At 46.4% G+C, this 21,182-nt stretch overlaps 2 protein-coding genes across 11 annotated transcripts in view; both read left to right on the forward strand.

The window, feature by feature from the left end:
- Positions 1–418: 418 nt before the first annotated feature.
- LOC119848371 (cold inducible RNA binding protein) lies at positions 419–5,979 on the forward strand. Of its 10 annotated transcripts, none has more exons than XM_038384111.2 (8): positions 419–577; positions 1,761–1,869; positions 1,949–2,055; positions 2,549–2,690; positions 2,778–2,862; positions 3,056–3,123; positions 3,555–5,588; positions 5,834–5,979. In XM_038384111.2, exons 2-7 carry the CDS (start codon positions 1,767–1,769, stop codon positions 3,569–3,571), a joined length of 522 nt encoding a protein of 173 aa, XP_038240039.1. In that variant the 5' UTR covers positions 419–577; positions 1,761–1,766; the 3' UTR covers positions 3,572–5,588; positions 5,834–5,979. The 10 variants fall into 10 exon arrangements, with proteins under 10 accessions (XP_038240039.1, XP_038240040.1, XP_038240044.1 ...); XM_038384112.2 differs by having other exon boundaries at positions 5,837–5,979; XM_038384116.2 differs by having other exon boundaries at positions 5,502–5,588.
- A 12,049-nt stretch (positions 5,980–18,028) lies between these two features.
- LOC119848223 (ephrin-A2-like) overlaps positions 18,029–21,182 on the forward strand; it is a 205,989-nt gene continuing 202,835 nt past the window's right edge. Inside the window, exons 1-2 of the mRNA XM_038383701.2 lie at positions 18,029–18,366; positions 19,989–20,105. Of these exons, the coding sequence (XP_038239629.1) occupies positions 18,104–18,366; positions 19,989–20,105 (380 nt within the window). The 5' untranslated portion in view covers positions 18,029–18,103. The remainder of the gene's footprint in view (positions 18,367–19,988; positions 20,106–21,182) is intronic.

Here is a 21,182-nt window from a genome sequence, read left to right on the forward strand (position 1 = left end):
CGGCCCGCCGGGGCAGAAGGGGTCACGGCAAGGCGCGGAGCGGGGCCGCCCCCGCCCAAGATGGCGCCGCCGCCTCAGGCGGCCCCTTTGTTCCAGCAGCGGCAGCGGGCGCCGCATCGCTGCGAAGGGCGCGAAACTAGGGCAGCGCGGCCCCGCCCCCTTCCCGGCCCGGGGCGAGGCTGTGGGGCTGCGCGGGGCTGCGGCGGGGGGGGGCCGGAGCCAATCAACCGCTTCCAGTCTCTCGTCCCACGGGAAAACGCCGCCTTAGTTCCTCCCCCTGGATAATCAGCACCTTGCCCCTCCCCCCCCGCCCTCCTCCCCACGTGGGGAGCGCGAAGCGCGCACCGCCTCCCTCTCAGCATCTTCTGAATATTAACCAGGCTGCGACCAATCAAGAGGGCGAGGCGGTGCTCGAAAGGCCGCGGAGTTCCCTCAACCCGGCCGGTGGTGATTTGCATATTCATGAGCAGGGCGGGGCCAGACGAGGGGCTATATAAGCAGCTGCGCCGGCCGCTCGCCGCGTACATCGTGTTGGGATTTTGAAACGTTGGGCTGCCTTTGCACTCACCGAGGACCGGTAAGGAGCCCGGGGAAAGGCGGGGGAGGGCAATATCGCCTCAGGCGGAGGCGCCCTCTCTAAGGTGGTGCCCCATGTGAGCGCCCGTTTCCCCTACAGGGAGAAGCGGGTAGGGTCGGTCCGTCCGCCTTTAGCATCGTATTCAACGTTTTCAACCGCTGGAGTCCCCAGCAGGGCGAAGCGCCCGGCTTGGGCTGCTGTTAGGGGGAAGGGCGATCAATTATCAACGTCGCGCCTTCGAAAACAAAATGGCGGCCGGCGCAAAATGGCTTCCCGCATATTAGTAGCGCGCATGCGCCGAACGGGCGGGGCGAAGGGGAGAGGCGCGGAGGCTCCGAGCCTTGGCGCAGGGCGCATGCGCCTTTTGCCTCGGACGGTGGCGTGTTTGCGCCTGCGCCCTCCTGGGTGCCCGCAATGCCGTGAAGCTCGTGCGCGCTTCCACGGCGCGCATGCGTGCGAGGGAACGTAGTGCGGCAGAGCATCTTCATTACGGGCTTGGGTCCTGCCCTGGCGTCGTGCTCCTGAGGCGCGGGGAGCCGGTAGACGCACCGAATCTAGCCACAGCCGGTTCAAAGGCGGCCTCATCCCGTAAGTGGCGTGGCGCGCTGTGCCATTGTATCCCGCTCTACGGCACCCGAGTGGTATGTGGCCTGGTGCTAGATAATCGGAGCCTGAACGGGGCGGGCAGGGCGCTGCCTGGTCTGGACCCTCTGTGGCTGGAGACTAAGGAAATGGACCATGCAGATGGATCTGGGTGATAGCACCAGGCCCGCTGTCATTCTGTGTATTGGAGAACACGCAGGGGGGTGGGTGCTGGTCGTTGGGGGGCCATGTTGCTTGGCTGCAGGGATAAATCATGCTGTTGGATAAATTATATTCTCTGGTCTCTCCATTTCTGTAATGTGGCTACCTTCTTGAAATAAACACTTTTAATCACCCTCTGTTTACATGGAGGCTGACTACCAAATGGATATCTCTAAATGCAAAGCTGTGGTTCTCTTGTGTGACTTGCACATGGCAGCTTTGTACGAGCCGCTGTGGTATTGGTATACAAGTATAATGATCCTGTTGGCAGTGGTCTAGTGAATTAATCCCTTGGTCCTGAGGGATTCCTAGATACTGAAGCAACAAAAATAACTTTTTCTCTGTGATTTAACAGTTTATGTAATGTTTTTGTTTACAGAACAAAATGGCATCAGATGAGGGAAAGCTGTTTGTTGGTGGTCTGAGTTTTGATACCAATGAACAATCATTGGAGCAAGTCTTTTCTAAATACGGACAGATATCTGAAGGTAAGAACAAAATAAGTGGTTGTGATGGGTTTTATATTTTTGTGATAGAGTATGTGCTAATGGTGTCTTTGCTTTTCAGTTGTCGTGGTGAAAGACAGAGAGACCCAGAGGTCCAGAGGCTTTGGGTTTGTCACTTTTGAGAATATAGATGATGCTAAAGATGCAATGATGGCTATGAATGGAAAGGTAAGGAGATCTTGTTCCATTTCTTCAGAGACAATGTACAGAGCTGCAGAATCATGGTACTATCATCTCCAGAGTAGTAGCATTCTGTTTCTCTTAGCAGAATTAACTGTTGGGGGTTTAGAATCCTGAAATCATACATGATTCAGGAATTGAAATATTTTGGCAACATAATGGAATATTAAAATTTATAGGAGCAGCTAAAGTAATGTATACATCTAAAAATATGAATGACATCTAAATATGCAGACTTGCCCTTTTTCTTATTTCAAGCAATATTTTTATTTTTGAATGCTCTGTAAATATTTAATGGTGGTGACTTGATTGTGATTTTGGGTATGGGTGCAAATCATTGTGGACACAAATGAATAAAACTGCTTCCAGTTTGTACCTTCAGTTTGGACAGCTTATTTGACAACAGCTGTCCTGTCATATTTTAAAAGCATGTAAATACTGGTACAGTTTATTTTTTTTTTTTTTTCTGTTTTGTGTTTAGTCTGTTGATGGGCGTCAGATTAGAGTTGACCAGGCAGGTAAATCATCCGAAAACAGATCTCGTGGATACAGAGGGGGTTCATCAGGTGGCAGAGGCTTTTTCCGTGGAGGCAGAGGTCGGGGGGGCCGTGGCTTCTCTAGAGGTGAGTTAGTGCAATTGATTTTCAATAAGACTTGACACTGAGAAGTTTTTCAGTGTGTTAATTGGTCCTTTATTGTGTCCATTCAAGGAGGTGGAGACAGAGGCTATGGAGGAAGCAGATTCGATTCCAGAAGCGGGGGATATAATGGGTCTAGAGACTACTATAGCAGCAGGTAAACACAATGAAAGTAGACTGCAAGAGTTCAAATTGCTGACTGTCAAGGTTTTTGTCATGACAGCCCTGAAATAACTCTCTTAACAGCTTGACTGGGATGTAAATTGGCTCAGTCGCAAAAGCACAGCAAAAGTGTAATGTGTATAGATCACAGCATGTTTCATAAAACAAACATTTGTTACTTTTACCAGCAGGAATCAAGGCGGCTATGGTGACAGGTCTTCAGGAGGGTCCTACAGAGACAACTATGACAGTTACGGTAAGTTTTAGTTCAAAAGGGAACGAAGAATACACTGCCTTGGGAGCTCTCTAAATCGATTGACCTGTTGAAGTCTGGAAATACTGTAAGGCTCAGTTGGACCATATCACACTCTGTTCTTGCCCATAAGAACCAGTCTGTTTGCAACCAGGCCTTGGAAATGTTTGCCACTTAAATTCCTAATTTTAATGCATGTGTAGGACTTGCTTGGATCTAAGGCAAAGCAAGTAGTAAATTCTCTCTCTCATTCATGAAGCTCGAGAATTAGGCAAAACTCCAAATGCCCTCTAACAAACTTTGATCAAGGGTGGGGGAAGTTCTCTTAAGCTCTAGTGAACTAGCACTAGCCTCTGAAATAATACAGGGAGTAAAATGCTGGAACTTGTCTATGCTTCGGTGCCTTTACAATTGTGCCTGCTTCTTGTCCTCAGCTACACACAACGAGTAAAAATCCTTCCTGACTCAAGATCGTCCTTCCAATGGCTGTATTTATAAAGATTTTTGGAGCTTCGCTGAAATCGTTATTGTGTAGTACATCTACTTGTATTTTCACTTTTGTAGTATTATCAGTTCTGATCTTGTCAAACACAGCCTGACAGCTTCTGATATGAGATGGTCTGATTAGACTTTTCTTTAAGAAAGCTCTGTTTCAAAGTGTTTTTAATCTTTTTTGAAAGCACTACAGATTTTATTTTATCCTCTGTGATAAGCCAAGGTGTTTTTTTAAAAGTTGTGAAGTTGGGGCCCTAATTCAGTTTTTTGAGATAGAAAAGGACCTTTAATTCAATGTTCACTGGAAGCTGAACAAGCTGTGGACTTTATTTTTTTTTTTAAAAAAGTGCATTACCTTCGTCTCTTGTAACATTCCTTTAGTGTAGCAAGGTAGGCATGCAGCCTGGGTGTAAATTGGAAGGCAAACCACCTTGATATACTTAAAGAGAAACTTGCTTGTATGTTCAACCTGCATAACGGTATTTTTACTGTATGATGTAAATTACCCAGAAATAGACTCGCAAACTTACCATAAAAGAGGTTCTTGAAAATGTTTATTTATATTGTCCTTTTTTTACTGGAAGAAATATGCATATTCCGTTGATATTGTATTTGAAGTGGTAAAGGATTCTTGTATACAGTTTTCTTTGGCTTTACGAAGCCTATTAAAAGACCGTCTGAAATGAACTCTGCTCCTGACATTTACATTTCATTGCACAACACAGTCCTTGAAGATCTTGTGAACAAGCTAAGTAATAAGGAGGACGACTCTAGAGAAGAGAGCCTAGTGATAGGAGTATTAAAGCAAGCTAGACTTACTGACCATTGGAGAGAATGTAATCTTAACTGGTCTTGACATGTGAATACTGTCAAGAAGCTTTCACATAAGAATAGTCAAATTGTGTAGTGGCAGACTACTAAAAGTATACTCTAGGGAATTGTAATCACTAACTTGTTATACTTAAATCCATCAAAAGTGGAGGGAAAACCCAGCTGGCCAGTTTAGTCAGAGGACAGTTCAGGATTTTCATAAAATAAGCAGACATTGAAATTCGTAGTCTGAATCAGTCTTTTGATAACAAGTAGTTACTGGTTTGACACAGTGTTCCAAGGTAGACAAATTGACTTAATTAGCTAGCTTTGTCATTGCCTTACAAGTTCTAAGAATTCTCTGCTAGCGTATGGAAACTGCAGTGTCCTTGGAGAAAAGAAGTGTTGTGCCTCCAACAGAAACCTCTGAGACGAAAGCTGCTTTCTGGGCTAGTTCATATGTGGAAATAGTCCTGTAATTCGAGGTAACTCCTTTTGCTCATGTCCGCATCCTTCCTCTTGTTGAGAGCTCATTTGAAAGTCTAATGTACCTGTGAAATATTCCTCTGACAGTTTTGGTCAACTAATGGAAAATTTTTAAATCCATGCCTATGCAATCTTTGGTTTGTGGCACAACTTCAGTTCCACGGGTCAGAGTTGGGCATACAGTCATGTCTTGCCTAGTAGGTATGGAAGCAAGATGGGAAGCTGAATTCCCTGACTTGATTTGTGATCATCTATTGAGACTCTTCCTAGACTCCTTAAGTCACTTAATTGTAGCTTTCTTTACCATCTTGTTGCCATTAACTTTCTCCCATAGCCCACACTGTTCCTAAGCAGCCATGTCAAAGTGGTTAACTGTCTCTGCTTAAGGATCAAATGAGATATATATTGGCTGGTATATCAAAGGCATCAGCCAGCCCTGGAATTTCCCAGACTGTGCTTCTGTGATGTGATAGGGTTCAGCGAATGGCTTGTGAAACCCTTGTATATGATGTGACTTGTGTTTGGGGAGGTGGGTGGCAGTGTAAACACCATGGTTGGATATGGCTAGTAACACACATTTGCTTTACCAGGGTGAAGAGAAGATGGACACTTGAGCCTGAAACAGCATTCCTGAGCATTTCATGAAAGCAGTACCAACAATCAACTTTTCTAAGCAGGTACTATCTACAGTGCATTCCTTTATAAGAAATTACTGGAGTAGAGGAGAGCTCCTCTTGGCGAAATTTGATTTTAGGTTTGGCATATGTATATGTACCAGAATGAATGTTTTGCCTTGTTCTAATATCCTGTGAGAAATAAGTGTATGATAATTTGGCTAACTCTGGGTCAGTAGCAGTTTTAGATAATTTAATATACCTATGGATTTGCTGTTTGTAGAACTCATTGTCTTGTTTTATTTCAGCAGTGAGCTGCATTGAAGAGGATTGATACAGCTGTTGACTGAGCAGTGGAGTTCAAGAGCTTTGAGCAGTGTATAATATCTGATATAGATCAAATGAACAATCTGACTTGTTATAACTGATAGAATAAAGAATTGGACTGGAAAAAGCAATGATTTTTTAATAATTTTTATAAATGCAAGAAAGATGGGTTTAGTCAAGGCATGATTTGATACAGTTTTTGGGTTATGATGTATAACCCAATATAATTTAAAGCTTTAGCACTGTGGAAATGTTTCCCTACTTATGTAGGTCCAGTTGAGCCGTAAAGGGTTAAAGATCGAGTGAGCCCCTGTGTAGGATTCTAAGAGGTTTGCTTATGACTGGGGGGGATTGAAGGCTCCTTCTAAAATACTTTAGAATCTTTGTTTTAATGGCTGTTGAGGGGGTAATGATTTGGTGGCTTATCCCTTCATGATCAAGTCCAAGTTCAAAAAAAACCTAGTGTCACTGAAATACCATTGGAACCTTGTATTTGGGTGTTCTAGCTACATGCATTCTATCTATTTTGCATTCACAAATGTTACCACCTTCTGATAACTGAGTTTGAAGGGGCCCTATGGTCATTTGAGCAACTACATAAACACTAGAGGTCAGTATTTGTTTCTGTCCCAAACCTATTAGAATCTAATAACTTAGAATTTTAGAAATTGGATTTACATATTGAAATTTTGCCTTCTAGATTAAGGTTCATGTACATTAATCTACAGGTATAATTGGTTTGCACCCTCTGCTGATAAATGTTAAAAAATTCTAGGGAAAAGTGTCAGTTACAGTAAATAGTTTTCTAAAAGCTTTTCTACAAAACCACCATATTGGGTGGCAAATCAGAGCTCACTCTTTTGCAACTAATTTTTTGCCATTTACCAATTCCCAGCACCCAAAAAAGTTCTACTTAAGTAGTGCTATTACTTCTACAGATTAACTGTAAAAGCAGTGCTTCTTTGCAGCTTACCGTAAGTGGCTGTTTGAGGCTTCTCATGCTGTTAAGAGAAAAACTTTTACATTTGAGTTTGATTAACTATTTCTAACTTGAGTTTGTTCAGAGATCTCTCCGAACCCTATTGTGTAAATTGTCATTTAGCAGTTAGTCTACTGAAGGTGACTCAGCACTAGGAAAACCTTTTCTGCCAATCCTATATATCCACAATATGAAATTGTAAAGGGGCAGTTGCCTAGTACTGAAGACCTACTAGCTGCTTTAAACTGACCTTAATAATGAAACTAGTATGTTAAATGCAAGTTAGTGGGTCAGTATTGCTTCAAGTACTGCAGTCAGGCAAGCTTTTCAGAAATACTTCAGTGCTGGAAGAGACTTAATACAATAGTGCTGAAAAGCCTCAGCTACTTAGAAGCCTCCTAGTTTTGGTGCTGTAAAAATGTTTAATTTTGTATAAAAGTTTAGAATAAGGGCTAATCTAAAGGTTTTGTACTATTCATTTTGTATAATACAGTACAACCTAATGCAGTTGTAGTTACTGTTATAAAGACACAGACATAGAATAGATTAAAGCTTTCCCTCGGTGCAATTCCCTTATCTAAATAAAGTGGTACAAAAACTAGACCAACTTAATGAAGGACCAAATCCTGCAGGTAGGAGAACAGTGAGGAAGAATGTTTTACAACAGTTTTAAATCTATAAATGAAAAGATGCCAGTGGCAACCTTGGCAGTTGCCTTCTACCAGCTTGCCATAGGTGGCATAGAAGTGGGCTTTAATGGCTTCGTAAAGGAGCATTCCAGGAGGACATTCCATGCATAGGAGGTGGCTCCCCAAAAAGCCTGAAGGTTTGTGGGAGAAATGGACATAGGATTTGGTTTAACTAGCCATTTCTTTCAACGCTTTTGAGTGCATCAATTTTTATACTTGGCATGTACAAGTGCTTTAGAAACTTTTATCTAAAAGTTTCAGAGTAGCAGCCGTGTTAGTCTGTATTCGCAAAAAGAAAAGGAGTACTTGTGGCACCTTAGAGACTAACAAATTTGAGCATAAGCTTTCGTGAGCTACAGCTCACTTCATCGGATGCATTTGGTGGAAAAAGCAGAGGAGAGATTCTCACACACACACACACACACACACACACACACACACACACACACACACACACACACACACACACACACACACACACACACACACACACACACACACACACACACACACACACACACACACACACACACACACACACACACACACACACACACACACACACACACACACACACACACACACACACACACACACACACACACACACACACACAGACAGAGAACATGAAACAATGGGTTTATCATACACACTGTAAGGAGAGTGATCACTTAAGATAAGCCATCACCAGCAGCAGGGGGGGGAAAGGAGGAAAACCTTTCATGGTGACAAACAAGGTAGGCTAATTCCAGCAGTTAACAAGAATATCAGAGGAACAGTGGGGGGTGGGGTGGGAGGGAGAAATACCACGGGGAAATAGTTTTACTTTGTGTAATGACTCATCCATTCCCAGTCTCTATTCAAGCCTAAGTTAATTGTATCCAGTTTGCAAATTAATTCCAATTCAGCAGTCTCTCGTTGGAGTCTGTTTTTGAAGCTTTTTTGTTGAAGGATAGCCACCCTCAGGTCTGTGATCGAGTGAGCAGAGAGATTGAAGTGTTCTCCAACTGGTTTTTGAATGTTATAATTCTTGACGTCTGATTTGTGTCCATTCATTCTTTTACGTAGAGACTGTCCAGTTTGGCCAATGTACATGGCAGAGGGGCATTGCTGGCACATGATGGCATATATCACATTGGTAGATGCGCAGGTGAACGAGCCTCTGATAGTGTGGCTGATGTGATGAGGCCCTATGATGGTATCCCCTGAATAGATATGTGGACAGAGTTGGCAACGGGCTTTGTTGCAAGGATAGGTTCCTGGGTTAGTGGTTCTGTTGTGTGGTGTGTGGTTGCTGGTGAGTATTTGCTTCAGATTGGGGGGCTGTCTGTAAGCAAGGACTGGTCTGTCTCCCAAGATCTGAGAGAGCGATGGCTCGTCCTTCAGGATAGGTTGTAGATCCTTGATGATGCGTTGGAGAGGTTTTAGTTGGGGGCTGAAGGTGATGGCTAGTGGCGTTCTGTTTTCTTTGTTGGGCCTGTCCTGTAGTAGGTGACTTCTGGGTACTCTTCTGGCTCTGTCAATCTGTTTCTTCACTTCAGCAGGTGGGTATTGTAGTTGTAGGAATGCATGATAGAGATCTTGTAGGTGTTTGTCTCTGTCTGAGGGGTTGGAGCAAATGCGGTTATATCGTAGCGCTTGGCTGTAGACAATGGATCGAGTGGTATGATCTGGATGAAAGCTAGAGGAATGTAGGTAGGAATAGCGGTCAGTAGGTTTCCGATACAGGGTGGTGTTTATGTGACCATTGCTTATTAGCACCGTAGTGTCCAGGAAGTGGATCTCTTGTGTGGACTGGTCCAGGCTGAGGTTGATGGTGGGATGGAAATTGTTGAAATCCTGGTGGAATTCCTCAAGAGCTTCTTTTTCATGGGTCCAGATGATGATGATGTCATCAATGTAGCGCAAGTAGAGTAGGGACATTAGGGGACGAGAGCTGAGGAAGCGTTCTAAGTCCGCCATAAAAATGTTGGCATACTGTGGGGCCATGCGGGTACCCATCGCAGTGCCGCTGATTTGAAGGTATACATTGTCACCAAATGTGAAATAGTTATGGGTCAGGACAAAGTCACAAAGTTCAGCCACCAGGTTAGCCGTGACAGTATCGGGGATACTGTTCCTGACGGCTTGTAGTCCATCTTTGTGTGGAATGTCGGTGTAGAGGGCTTCTACATCCATAGTGGCTAGGATGGTGTTTTTAGGAAGATCACCAATGGACTGTAGTTTCCTCAGGAAATTGGTGGTGTCTCGAAGATAGCTGGGAGTGCTGGTAACGAAGGGCCTGAGGAGGGAGTCTACATAGCCAGACAATCCTGCTGTCAGGGTGCCAATGCCTGAGATGATGGGACATCCAGGATTTCCAGGTTTATGGATCTTGGGTAGCAGATAGAATACCCCAGGTCGGGGCTCCAGGGGTGTGTCAGTGCGGATTTGTTCTTGTGCTTTTTCAGGGAGTTTCTTGAGCAAATGCTGTAGTTTCTTTTGGTAACTCTCAGTGGGATCAGAGGGTAATGGCTTGTAGAAAGTGGTGTTGTAGAGCTGCCTAGTAGCCTCTTGTTCATGCTCCGACCTATTCATGATGACGACAGCACCTCCTTTGTCAGCCTTTTTGATTATGATGTCAGAGTTGTTTCTGAGGCTGTGGATGGCACTGTGTTCTGCACGGCTGAGGTTATGGGGTAAGCGATGCTGCTTTTCCACAACAGAACCACTAACCCAGGAACCTATCCTTGCAACAAAGCCCAGAGACTGGGAATGGATGAGTCATTACACAAAGTAAAACTATTTCCCCGTGGTATTTCTCCCTCCCTCCCCACCCCCCACTGTTCCTCTGATATTCTTGTTAACTGCTGGAATTAGCCTACCTTGCTTGTCACCATGAAAGGTTTTCCTCCTTTCCCCCCCCCCGCTGCTGGTGATGGCTTATCTTAAGTGATCACTCTCCTTACAGTGTGTATGATAAACCCATTGTTTCATGTTCTGTGTGTGTGTGTGTATATAAATCCTCTGCTTTTTTCACCAAATGCATCCGATGAAGTGAGCTGTAGCTCACAAAAGCTTATGCTCTAATAAATTTGTTAGTCTCTAAGGTGCCACAAGTACTCCTTTTCTTTTTATCTAAAAGTATATCTCAAAATAGGATCAAAAGGAATACATTGTTTACAGCCAGTAATAAACACCACCTTGAACAAAATATTGAAGACTTCTTGACTCCTGCCCCTAAAGCCAGCCAACCCCATACCTGTCTTTCCTCAAAGGTGTTGACTCAACTTTTCTCTTACTAGCTTTCAGTTATTCTGTTAGTGTTTCCTAGCAGTCTTTCCTAAATTCCAGGAAAGGGCTACCTTACATACTCACTGCTTTTGTTTCCTTCTACTTTTTATAGAAAGGTCAAAATTAAAGCCCTATGGGGGTAAAAAAGCATAGCATCGCTTCCATTTGACCTGCATGCTAAAGTCATTTACTTCTGCAGCGTGAACATAACTACAACTTATTCTCTCCCTTGTAGCTTCATCTGGCTGGTGCTGCTCTGAGAACTTGGGTTCAAGTGTGGCTTCCTTAACTGAAACTTAAGTGAATCCTCCAGTTTGTAGTTTGCGCTGTACCTTGTTCCTCATCCTTGAAGAACTGACGCTGGTTACTCTGCTTACTGACTCTGATTTACCAGTGCTTTGCACCATGTGCGTTTATTTACAGCAGTTTAAAGTGGATGTGAAATGCTTACAGCTGAGAATTGGTACTGTTTTCACCCACCTTGCATGGGTGTGACAACACACAGTGCAGAGCATTGGCATTGAACACCCCTACATCTGAAATCTTCAGTCCCATACTTACCCTAACATTGGGCATTCTGATCAGAGACTGTAATTACACTTTCTAATCTGCAACTGGGTGCCAACCATTTGATGAAAGTTGCTCGAAGTAGATTTAATTGCCTTAGTTTTATAGGATGTGCCTCATCTAGTCATAATTTTTTTTCCAAATATGTGAATCCAAACTCTTTCTCAGCTTCTAGAACTAAACCAACTTGAACTTGACAAAAAACAAGTCCACCTTTACAATGTGATGTCCCAGAGGCTGGCTCATATTGTCTGTTTCTTACTTTTGTCTTGGTGAGCAGTCTGGACGTAGAGCACATGCTTCTGTTTTTGTTCCCCTCTAATTTTTTTCCACTGTATTAATACAGCCCTGCTAATTAACTTAATGAAGTCAGGTCCCTTATTTAATCCCTTGAGTTAAATTCTTAGTTTATTTCCTGCTCTAAGATGCTTCTACTACTATATCAAAGGCTCCTTCCCATTAAATATTGCCTTACCTCATTGTACTCTCTCATCTTGCTGGAACAAGGAGGTGTCCTCAGATGATTCAAGAACTTGGATATCCAATACCTGGCTGTGAATGTTTCCAGTACATCCCTTTAATTCAAACCTCCCCTAAGTCTCTGCCCTTGTGGCGGTCATTAATGTTACACCAGTGCCTTGTCATGCTTAAGTCGTAAACTAGAACTAAAGCTGAATGCATGTCTTTATTTCCAGCTGTCTGCTGAGTTTTACCTGTATTGATCTGAAGCTCCCTTGTGTTGTGCATTTTCCATACTCTTGGAATGAGTTAGAATTTCATTCTGCTATACTGACTTCAGATTCCTTTTTAGTAGCCCGAGGACTGATTTTTTTAGATGTGCTGAGCACTTATCAAATTGACTTCAGTTGGTTCTGGGGTTGCTCTACACTGAAAATCTGGCCCTGTGCTCCTTGTTTAACTCCTGAAAAACCATGTAGCTCTGTAAGCTTACAACTACAAAGTAGATTTCTGAGACTTGATAAAGGGAGTAGAGTGCTGTGTGCAGGTGGTGATAGAAGAAAGAGGGTTCCTGAACCTCTACATACACCAGATTTACGAACAAAGGTACTAACAAGGAAACCCCATTCCCTTCTCATATTAATAAACAGTGAATTTGATCATATCCCAGCCTTTCTTTGCATGATGCCTCATCTACCTCTCTCTTGGGAGATTTATGGTAGTGCCAGTTAAATTCTATTGGAGATCAGCCTTTCTAAGAAAGCGTATAAGAGTTTCTACTATGTGATGAGCTAGTGAATAGGGCACTAGACTAGAAGCCAGGAGATATGGTTTCTATTCTTAACTACCACTGATCTGCTGTCTGACCTTGGGAAAGTCACTTTTCTATGTCTGCATCTTTGACAGATATGAAAACTTACAGGAACAATTAAAGGATTTATGTGTATACACAGCAGGGCAAATCCTGAAGTCTACTTATCTTGTACCCCCTTCAAACTCATTGAACCCAACAAGAGTGGGGGGTGGGAAAACATTCAATCAGAATGTTGCCTGATGAATTTAATAATTTCTCTGTTGGTGACTGTGGGAGTTCTGCATGCCCACTGAGGGTAGTGCAGCATATGAACCCTAAACGGCTTAGAAGCCTTCATGATACATACTCTCTCAGAAGTTAAAATTAATCAAATACACAAAAAGTATGATTTGAAAAACTTGCCTTAAGTTCCTGATATGATGAGGCCTTTGTGCCCTAAATTACTTATGCAAATAATTGTAGGTGCAAAAATGGAGGCCTGACTAAATTTGATCTAAGGCATAACTGGTTTCACAGATTACAGCAAATAGATTAATGAAATGATTCCCAGAATCACTTTGGGATGAAATAGAATAACTGACTGAAAGGACTTAATAGAAAGTCACCTATTCAAAGAAATCCCAGGAAGTGGTTTTGAGATGTGGAACTATAGTGACACCTAATGGCCAGTGTGAAAGGAAACTAATAATGTGGCAGAACCTTCCCCAGTGAAATCTTGAATCAGGGCATTTTGAAAGAGCAGTCTAATCTTCCAGAAATTCCACTCTTTTCAAGTGTGTATCCTTTAAAGAAAAGGAGTACTTGTGGCACCTTAGAGCCTAACAAATTTATTTGAGCATAAGCTTTCGTAAGTTACAGCTCACCTCATCGTATGCATCCGATGAAGTGAGCTGTAGCTCACGAAAGCTTATGCTCAAATAAATTTGTTAGTCTCTAAAGTGCCACAAGTCCTCCTATTCTTTTTGTGGATACAGGCTAACACGGCTGCTACTCTGAAATCTATCCTTTAAAGGTTTCTCTACGGAGAACAGGATTATTGACAATACAATATTACCACCACCAGCTTGCAAAATCTCTTAAAATTACTGATGGGGGGGGAGGGGAAGGGAGCACTGCTAAAGTGAAATGTTTATTCATTCAATGGACTTTACTGAGATTTCTAATTAGGGCCAGATGTTCCAAAAGAGCTCGGCACTAAACAGCTCCCCATCATGACAAACGTAGATGTCCAAAAGACACCTGCATCTTAACTTCGATGAGCTCTTCAAAATCTAGCACTGACAGCCTGTGCTGAGCTATTTTGAAAACCTGTGGGCAGATCCTCAGCTTGCGTAAACTGACACAGCCGCACAATGCAACTACGACAGTTTATGCCATCTTGAGATCTGCTGGTGCTTCACGTAGATTAAAGTTGTGACTTTTGTGATGTGATTGCTTCAGCAGAATCTGGGCTGAGCCTGTGAGCTCCTTTAAGCTGCCATTGGTAACAACTTTTAATTAGTCTGGTCCTGGTCAAATTCAGACCAGTGGCTTAGAGAAGTTCTAATGTCATGTGTACGCACATGCAAAACCAGAATGCTTATTCCTGGTTAGTAACTATTTACTGGTTCTAAACAGACAAACTAATCTGAAGGTTCTTTAAGTAATAGTTACAGAATTCTAGGGAACTATGGAGAGGTTTTCATATTTGTGTGTTTTAAAATCACACGTTATATTCAAAAATATGTGGAGAACATTTGATGTTTAACAAATATTTTAATAATAATGCTGCAACGCCTTGCTTCTGAACCTGGAGATTGCTAACAGGTCCAGAGGATATGTACAAACCCCTTTCATTTTGGCTAGAAGGGAGGGGGGAGTGATGATACTTTGTGTAACGGGGCCACAGTATTGAAAAAGTTTTGAATTGTTACTGTAAGGGAAAGGGGAAGATCCAGCTGACAGGAAATTTTCCAGTGACAGATGGTCACCCTTTCTGGCCTGCATAACCAGGAATGATTTTTAAAGCGTGAAAATGAGACCTGAGGTTAGGCAGAAAGTATGTCATCTTGATTCCAGTCATTGCACCAGAAAGTCAGAGATTGCTCTGCTGAGAATGGTTAAAACATGGGAGTAGAATCTGTCTCCCTGTGCTGCATGAACATCCTGCTCTCTCATCTTGCAAACACTTAGTCATGTGCTTAATTTTAAGCATGTGAGTGATCCTAATGTTCTGGATGGGGGTCCTAATTAGGGTTGCCAACCCTCCAGGGTTGCCCTGAGGTCTCCAGGAATTGTGGCTGGTCTCCCGTCCTTGTTCCTTACCTCAGTGCCCCCTTGCACCCTAGAGTCCCTGTGCACCTCCCTTCTGCTCCTGCCTGCTCCCTAGGGTTGCCTACTTTGTAATGGCACAAAACCGAACACCCCTGCCCACACCTTTCTTGAGGCCACGCCCCCAATCACTCCATCCCCCCCATGGCTCTCACTCACTTTCACTGGGCTGGGGCAGGGGGTTGGGGTGCAAGAACAGGGGTGAGGGCTCTGGAGTGTGAGCTGCAGGAGGGAGTTTGGGTGCAGGAAAGGGCTCTGGGTTGGGGTGCAGGGTCCCAGTGGTGCTTACTGCGGCTCCCATGAAGCGGCTGCCAAGTCCCTGCAGCTCCTAGGCCTTATTGGAAAGCTCAGGGAAGCGGGCGGGCACAAGCGTGTCTGATTCTAAAGGCCCCTCCCCAAGCCTTGCAGGAGGGACCACTGGACCTGGGATCCAAACGAGTTCAGGGGACAACTAAGAAATAACAGGGTCAGGAGTGAAGGTCAAAGGTGCAAAACTAGGGATCCAGAAGGGGACACAGAGCAGAGAACCCCGGACAGTGCCCACTGTTCCTCAAAGGTGTGTAGGGAGCAAGCAGATGCCACCCAGAGGAACTCTGCCTGGATGCGTGAGACCAGGGAGGAGTGGAAATAGGCCTCACAGTCATAGAGCACCTCCTTGTTCAGCATCTTCCTCCTGGTGTTGAAGATGGTCACTTTGGCCAGGGCCAGGAGGAGGTTGACGTGGAATCGCGACTTCGTGGGGCCACGGACGGTGTACGAATATAAACAGGTGTGGGAAAAGTGCAGCCAGAACCTCAACAGGAGGTTCTGGAGGAGCCAGAAGAGGGGCTGCAACCTGGCACATTCAAGATAGGCGTGTGCCAGGTTCTCCCTCATGCCGCAAAAGGGGCAGGCATCAGGGATGGGTGAACCACGCCAGGTACATGCCCATGCTCACAGTTCCATGGAGGAGCCGCCAGCTGATATCCCTGGCAGGCTGTGGGACCGGGGTGGAATAGAGGCTGGCCCACCGGGGTTCCTCATCCTCCACAGGTGATAAATAGTCCCACCATTTGGTATCAGGGCAGGACACGAGGGTGAGGAAGTGAAATGTGTGGAGCATGAGCGTGTATAATTGTTTCCTTGGCATGGTTCAAAGGAAACTGGCTGCAGGGCACGCAGCCGGCTCAGATTGTGGAAGGGAGGGGACCGGGAGGCCTCGCGGGACAGGGGCCTGATGAAAAGGCCTGGAGGGCCTGGGGTGAGGGGCAGGCGGGGAGCACCCTCTCACAGTACCCGCTCAAGTAAAACCTGAGAGGTGGGCAACAAGGCTGCCCCCACCTCCTGAAGTACATGCAGGGGGATCAGAAAGATGGAGAGCCCCATGCACTAACCGAGTGCTTGGGGGTCCACCCAGTCCCCCCTGTCGTAGTCCACGAGGTCTCCGATTCTGGTGGTTTCTATCAGGACAACCTTCGGTGCACCGAGGGGGACTCTGCCACCTGCATACGAAGGTAGGGGTTGTGTAGCAGGGGCTCCTTGAGGAGGTCTTCCCCTTTGGTGGCCACAATGGGGCTGGTCACCGAGAACAGCTACCAGGTCCGGAAGAGGTCCTGGTAGAAGACTGGCAGCTCGGCGAGGTCTCGCAGAAGACCCCTCGGGTGGAGAAAAAAAGGGCTGCTGGTCATATCAGAGCCCTCGGAGGTGGTGGAGGAAGGTGTGTGCCAACGTGCTCCACGCTGGACTACTTGCACCATAAAAGATTCTCTGCAGGGCCTGGAGGGGAAGACATGGACCTGGCTGCGGAGGCAGACCAGGCCCTGTCCTCCCTCCTTCAGGGGAAGACTCAGGACCTCTGCAGAAACCCAGTGCAGTCCTGGCTAGAAGAACTCCAGAGCTACCCTCTGGAGCAGGGCCAGGCACCCTGTGGCTGGGCTCAGGGTGTTGAGCCAGTGCCAGAGCATGGACAGGACTAATTGGTTCAGCACCAGCGCCCTCCCCCTCAGGGAGAGGCATGGAGGAGCCCTGTCAATCTCCACAGCTGCTCACGCACCCTGGAGCGTGGACCTGCACTCCACTGAATGGCTTGAAGTGCAGGTGGATGGAGCTCATCTGCCATCCGTCCCCGACCATGATGCCAGAGCTCTTGACCCCGCTGACCTGGGTGGAGGAGGTTGCCAAGTAGATCACCTGGAAGGACTCCACCCGCACCAAGCTGCCTGGGTTCTGGACCACGATGAGCACGTCGGTGTACACTAACAGGACTAGCTGCAACTCCAGCTCATGGAGCACCAACCCCGTCAACCTGCGACGGAGGAGACAGAGGATGGGCTTGATCGCCAGAGTATACAGGTTGCCTGACAGTGGACACCACTGATGCACCCCCTGCCCGAAGCTGACCACTCCATCAGGGTTCAGTTGAGCCTGACCAAACACTCCGCGGAGGCGTACAGCACCTGGAGAAAACCCACAAATTGGGGCCCCAAAACTAACACCTGTAGAGTGCCCAGGAGATACCCGAGGCCCCTCCCACCTGCGCCCTGCAGCCCCTTGGCGCATGGGCGGCCAGGGAGGCTCCGCGCTGTGCTGCAGGCGCCATCCCCGCAGCGCCCATTGGTCGCGGTTCTTGGCCAATGGGAGCTGTGGAGCCGGCTCTAAGGGCAAGGGCAGCGTGTGGAGCCTCCTTGGCTGCTCAGGCACCTAGGGGCTGCAGGACCCTGGCGGCAGCTTCCGGGAGGCGTGCGGAGCTGGGGCAGGCAGGGATCCTGCCTTAACCCCGGCCCCCCCACTACGTCACCCACCGGAGCCACTAGGGTCCCTTTTCCAGATGCCTGCTCCCCCATGGCCCCATACCCCTCTGCACCCTGGGGTCCCTTTGCACCTCCCTTCTGCTTCCTGATACCCCCTGCTCCCCTTTGGCTCCGTACCCTTCTCCCCTCGGAACCGTTCCCCCCTGTTCCCCTCTGCACCCTAGAGTCCCTTTGCGGGCCCCCACTGCTCCGACACCCCTACCCTGCTCTGTAGCCTGCCCGGAACCCTGCGTTCCCGGAACCCCGTGTGCGGGCTCCACAGTCCCCGCCCGGACCCCAGCCAGCGCTGCGCCGGACCGGGCCATTTCCGGTAAGTTGGCCTCTCTCTGAGCCCGAGGCGCGCGTGTCCCGGTAGTTGCCGTGCGCCCGCCATGGGCCCGCGGGAGCTCGGTTGCCTCCTGCTGCTCTTCCTGTGCGGCGCCTGCGCGGTGTCCAGCTCCCCCGGGCCGGGCGGGACCTCGCCGCCCCCGGGCACCGCCGCCAACGGGACGGGGCCGGCCGGGAACCACAGCGACAGCGGGGTCCGGGGCCTGGACCTGCTGGGCGGGCGGCTGCCCGCGGTGCAACGGGGCTTCTACGTGCTCAGCGGCCTCTGCGTGCTGGCCGCGCTCTACTTCCTGGTGCGGGCGCTGCGGTGAGTGGGGCGGGGGCGCGCGCGCGCGGCCGGGAGAGGCGGGGGGGCAGACATGGAGCTCCCCGTATTAGGGACCCATCCCCATGGAAGGAAGCTGGTCATGAGACCCTCCCTTCCTTTCCCCTATATTCCAAGGGGATGGGTCCCCCGTAGACTCCCGTGCCCTGGAGCATCTCCTTCACCCCGTGGAGTGCCTTTGCGGAGGGGGATGTGAACAGGGGTGGGGTCCTTACCCCCATCTCCCCAGAAGACAGGCTTGGGAACCTCCGTGGCTCCCCCTCCCCCCCCAGTTCCTGGGAAACAGACATGGGAACATCCTAGACTCACTTTCCCCTGGAATAAACACCCCCTTCCCAGCCTTCCTCTCCCCGGGAGGCTTCTGGGAGAGCCATCGGTCTCCCACGCCTATGTCATCCTTTGTGGATTCTCTGTTTTCCCGTTGGGCACTTTAGAAAGGGTGAGGAAATGCTGGAGCCTTTTGCAATTCCTAGAAGGATTACACCATGCCCTTAAAACATGCCTACATTCTTCTGTTTCTCTTGGGAACAATGAAATCTTTCTCCTGTTGCTTAAGAAATCCCATAATTTATGAGAAAGTGGCTTCTCCAAGACCCCACTCTCTTCTGATGAGTGTGGGCTCAGTGAAGGTAGCTCTGTATTTCTGATGTAAAAGCTGAGAGGAGTCTTGGGGTTGGTAGAAAAAATGTCCCCTGAGACTCTGCCGTCCCCTTTATCCCCATGCTGTTGTAGCAGGGACAGAGTAGTTGCCCTTTGTGCCTCAGGCCCTGAGGTGAAACACAGAGTCCACCATTCCACTCTCTGAAGTGTGTGAAATCCTTTCCTATCTTAATAAGGATTTGTCTACACAGGAAAGTTTTTTACCAGTCTAACGGCCTCTATGGACATTCTTATCCTGGAATGAGAGTAGCTTTTTTGGGTTTAGCTTAAGCCCCTTTTGGATGGCTTGCCTATATTAGAAGAGATCTGCTGGTATAGCTCTGTTAGCAAGCCCTACTGATGTAGACACAGCATAAACCCATAAAAGCACTTTTTTCTGTTATGACTGTCTACAATATGGCTTTTACTGGTATAGAAATGTCAAAAAAAAAAAAATCACATCCCTAACTGGCATTACTGTGCCAGCAAAAGTCCTAGGCTTAGACCTGGTCAAAGTGACATGGAAACTGAACTGAAAAAAAGGCACTCTTAATCCAGAATAAGAGTACCCACACAGGGAGTTATACTAATATAACTATTCTGGTCAAAATTCACTCCATCAAAAGTCCAACTAAATTGTTTCCGATACAATCTTTCTGACTAATATCCCCCATTGGCAATGGTATGCGAACTTAGGGGTGATATTTTTGAGCTACTCTACAGGTGATGACCACTGAAGCCAAACTATGTGCTATCCAGCAGCAAACACGAGAGTATGTAATAAATAGTCCACAGACAAAACATCCCGATCCCCTGTGTTTGTTCATTTTGCCCTTTCTGCTAACCAGGCCTCTCCTGTCCTTATGAGCTCATGACATTGTATGCAAAAGGGAGCCTACATCAGGGTCTGTGAATGAAAGTTCTAGATCAGAAGTACCTGTGAATGAGCTCAAAACTGATTTCAGGTTGAAGAAACCTCAGCGGAAGAAGTATGGTCTCCTTTCAAACTATGATGAAAATATGGAGTTGGGTTCTCTTGACAGCGATGAAGACACAGTGTTTGAAACAAGAAATCTGAGACGGTAGGTGGATGTTTACAAGTAGCTATATGTCACTTTCAAAAGATGCTTGAAGCTTGGGCACAGAATCTGCAATTGGATCCATACAGGTGAAACTCTGTGCAGGTGCAAGGGTCCAACTGTGTGGATGGATCCAACTGCAGGGTCAGGCATTAACAGTCTCAAGAGAACGACATTGCATAGATGGTCTTGCTTGGGATACTAAAGGGCCTTTATACATGTGAATTTATTAGAGACATGGGTTAAAAATTAGCTTTTACAAAACCTGAGATCAATAAGGGGTGGGGGTAGGGGGGAAATGGGATGATGATGTTGTTTTTTTGGAACAAGGTTTCTTGTTGTTTGCCTCAGCTTTGTAGCATGGTGCTAATGCATGAAAACCAGCAAGCGAAACTGAATAGAAGCTTACTAACACCTTCCCTAAATGAAAATGTCTAGGTTATAGTCTTCCTGGGACTGAGTGAAACACAGATAGTAAACAGATTTCAAATCCTTTATTTTAAGAATCTACTAAAGGCTTTTTATAAGATAAGACTCTTTCAAATTATTTTTGATGTGATAATTCCCTTTACTCTGCATTTCATAGTTATTCTAATTCTTCCTCCTTCCACTCTGCAATACTGAATGGACTCTTCTGTAATCATTTTTTTATTATGGTTATTTCTGCAATGGATACAGTACAGTACAATATATGATCTGTGTTAGATAGTTATGTCACTCTCCTAGAGAGGTTGCAATTCAGAACAAACACAATGACCCAGGGTCACTTAGAACTGGAATTTATCATAGAACGGTCCTTTATAAAGAAGGAAAAGGGAGGGGGTTTGACATGCACATCTCTCAGATTCAGTTCCAAGCATATGGAACGCAGTGAAAGACACAAAGAGTAAAGAAGATGAAGGGACTTATCCCCCCGGAAGTTTGGGCAGTATTTAAGAAGTGTCTGGAGTGCAGGTGGTGGTTCCTGTGCAAGAATATGTAAGAGGGTAAAGAGTGCTGCATGTTCCCTGTCTCTGGTTTAATGTTATAGCTCACGAAAGTGGGAGATTGAGAACAGCTGCTAGAGGCAGGCATATTGTG

Source organism: Dermochelys coriacea, chromosome 25, assembly GCF_009764565.3.
Source record: "Dermochelys coriacea isolate rDerCor1 chromosome 25, rDerCor1.pri.v4, whole genome shotgun sequence".
NCBI classification, from domain to species: domain Eukaryota; kingdom Metazoa; phylum Chordata; order Testudines; family Dermochelyidae; genus Dermochelys; species Dermochelys coriacea.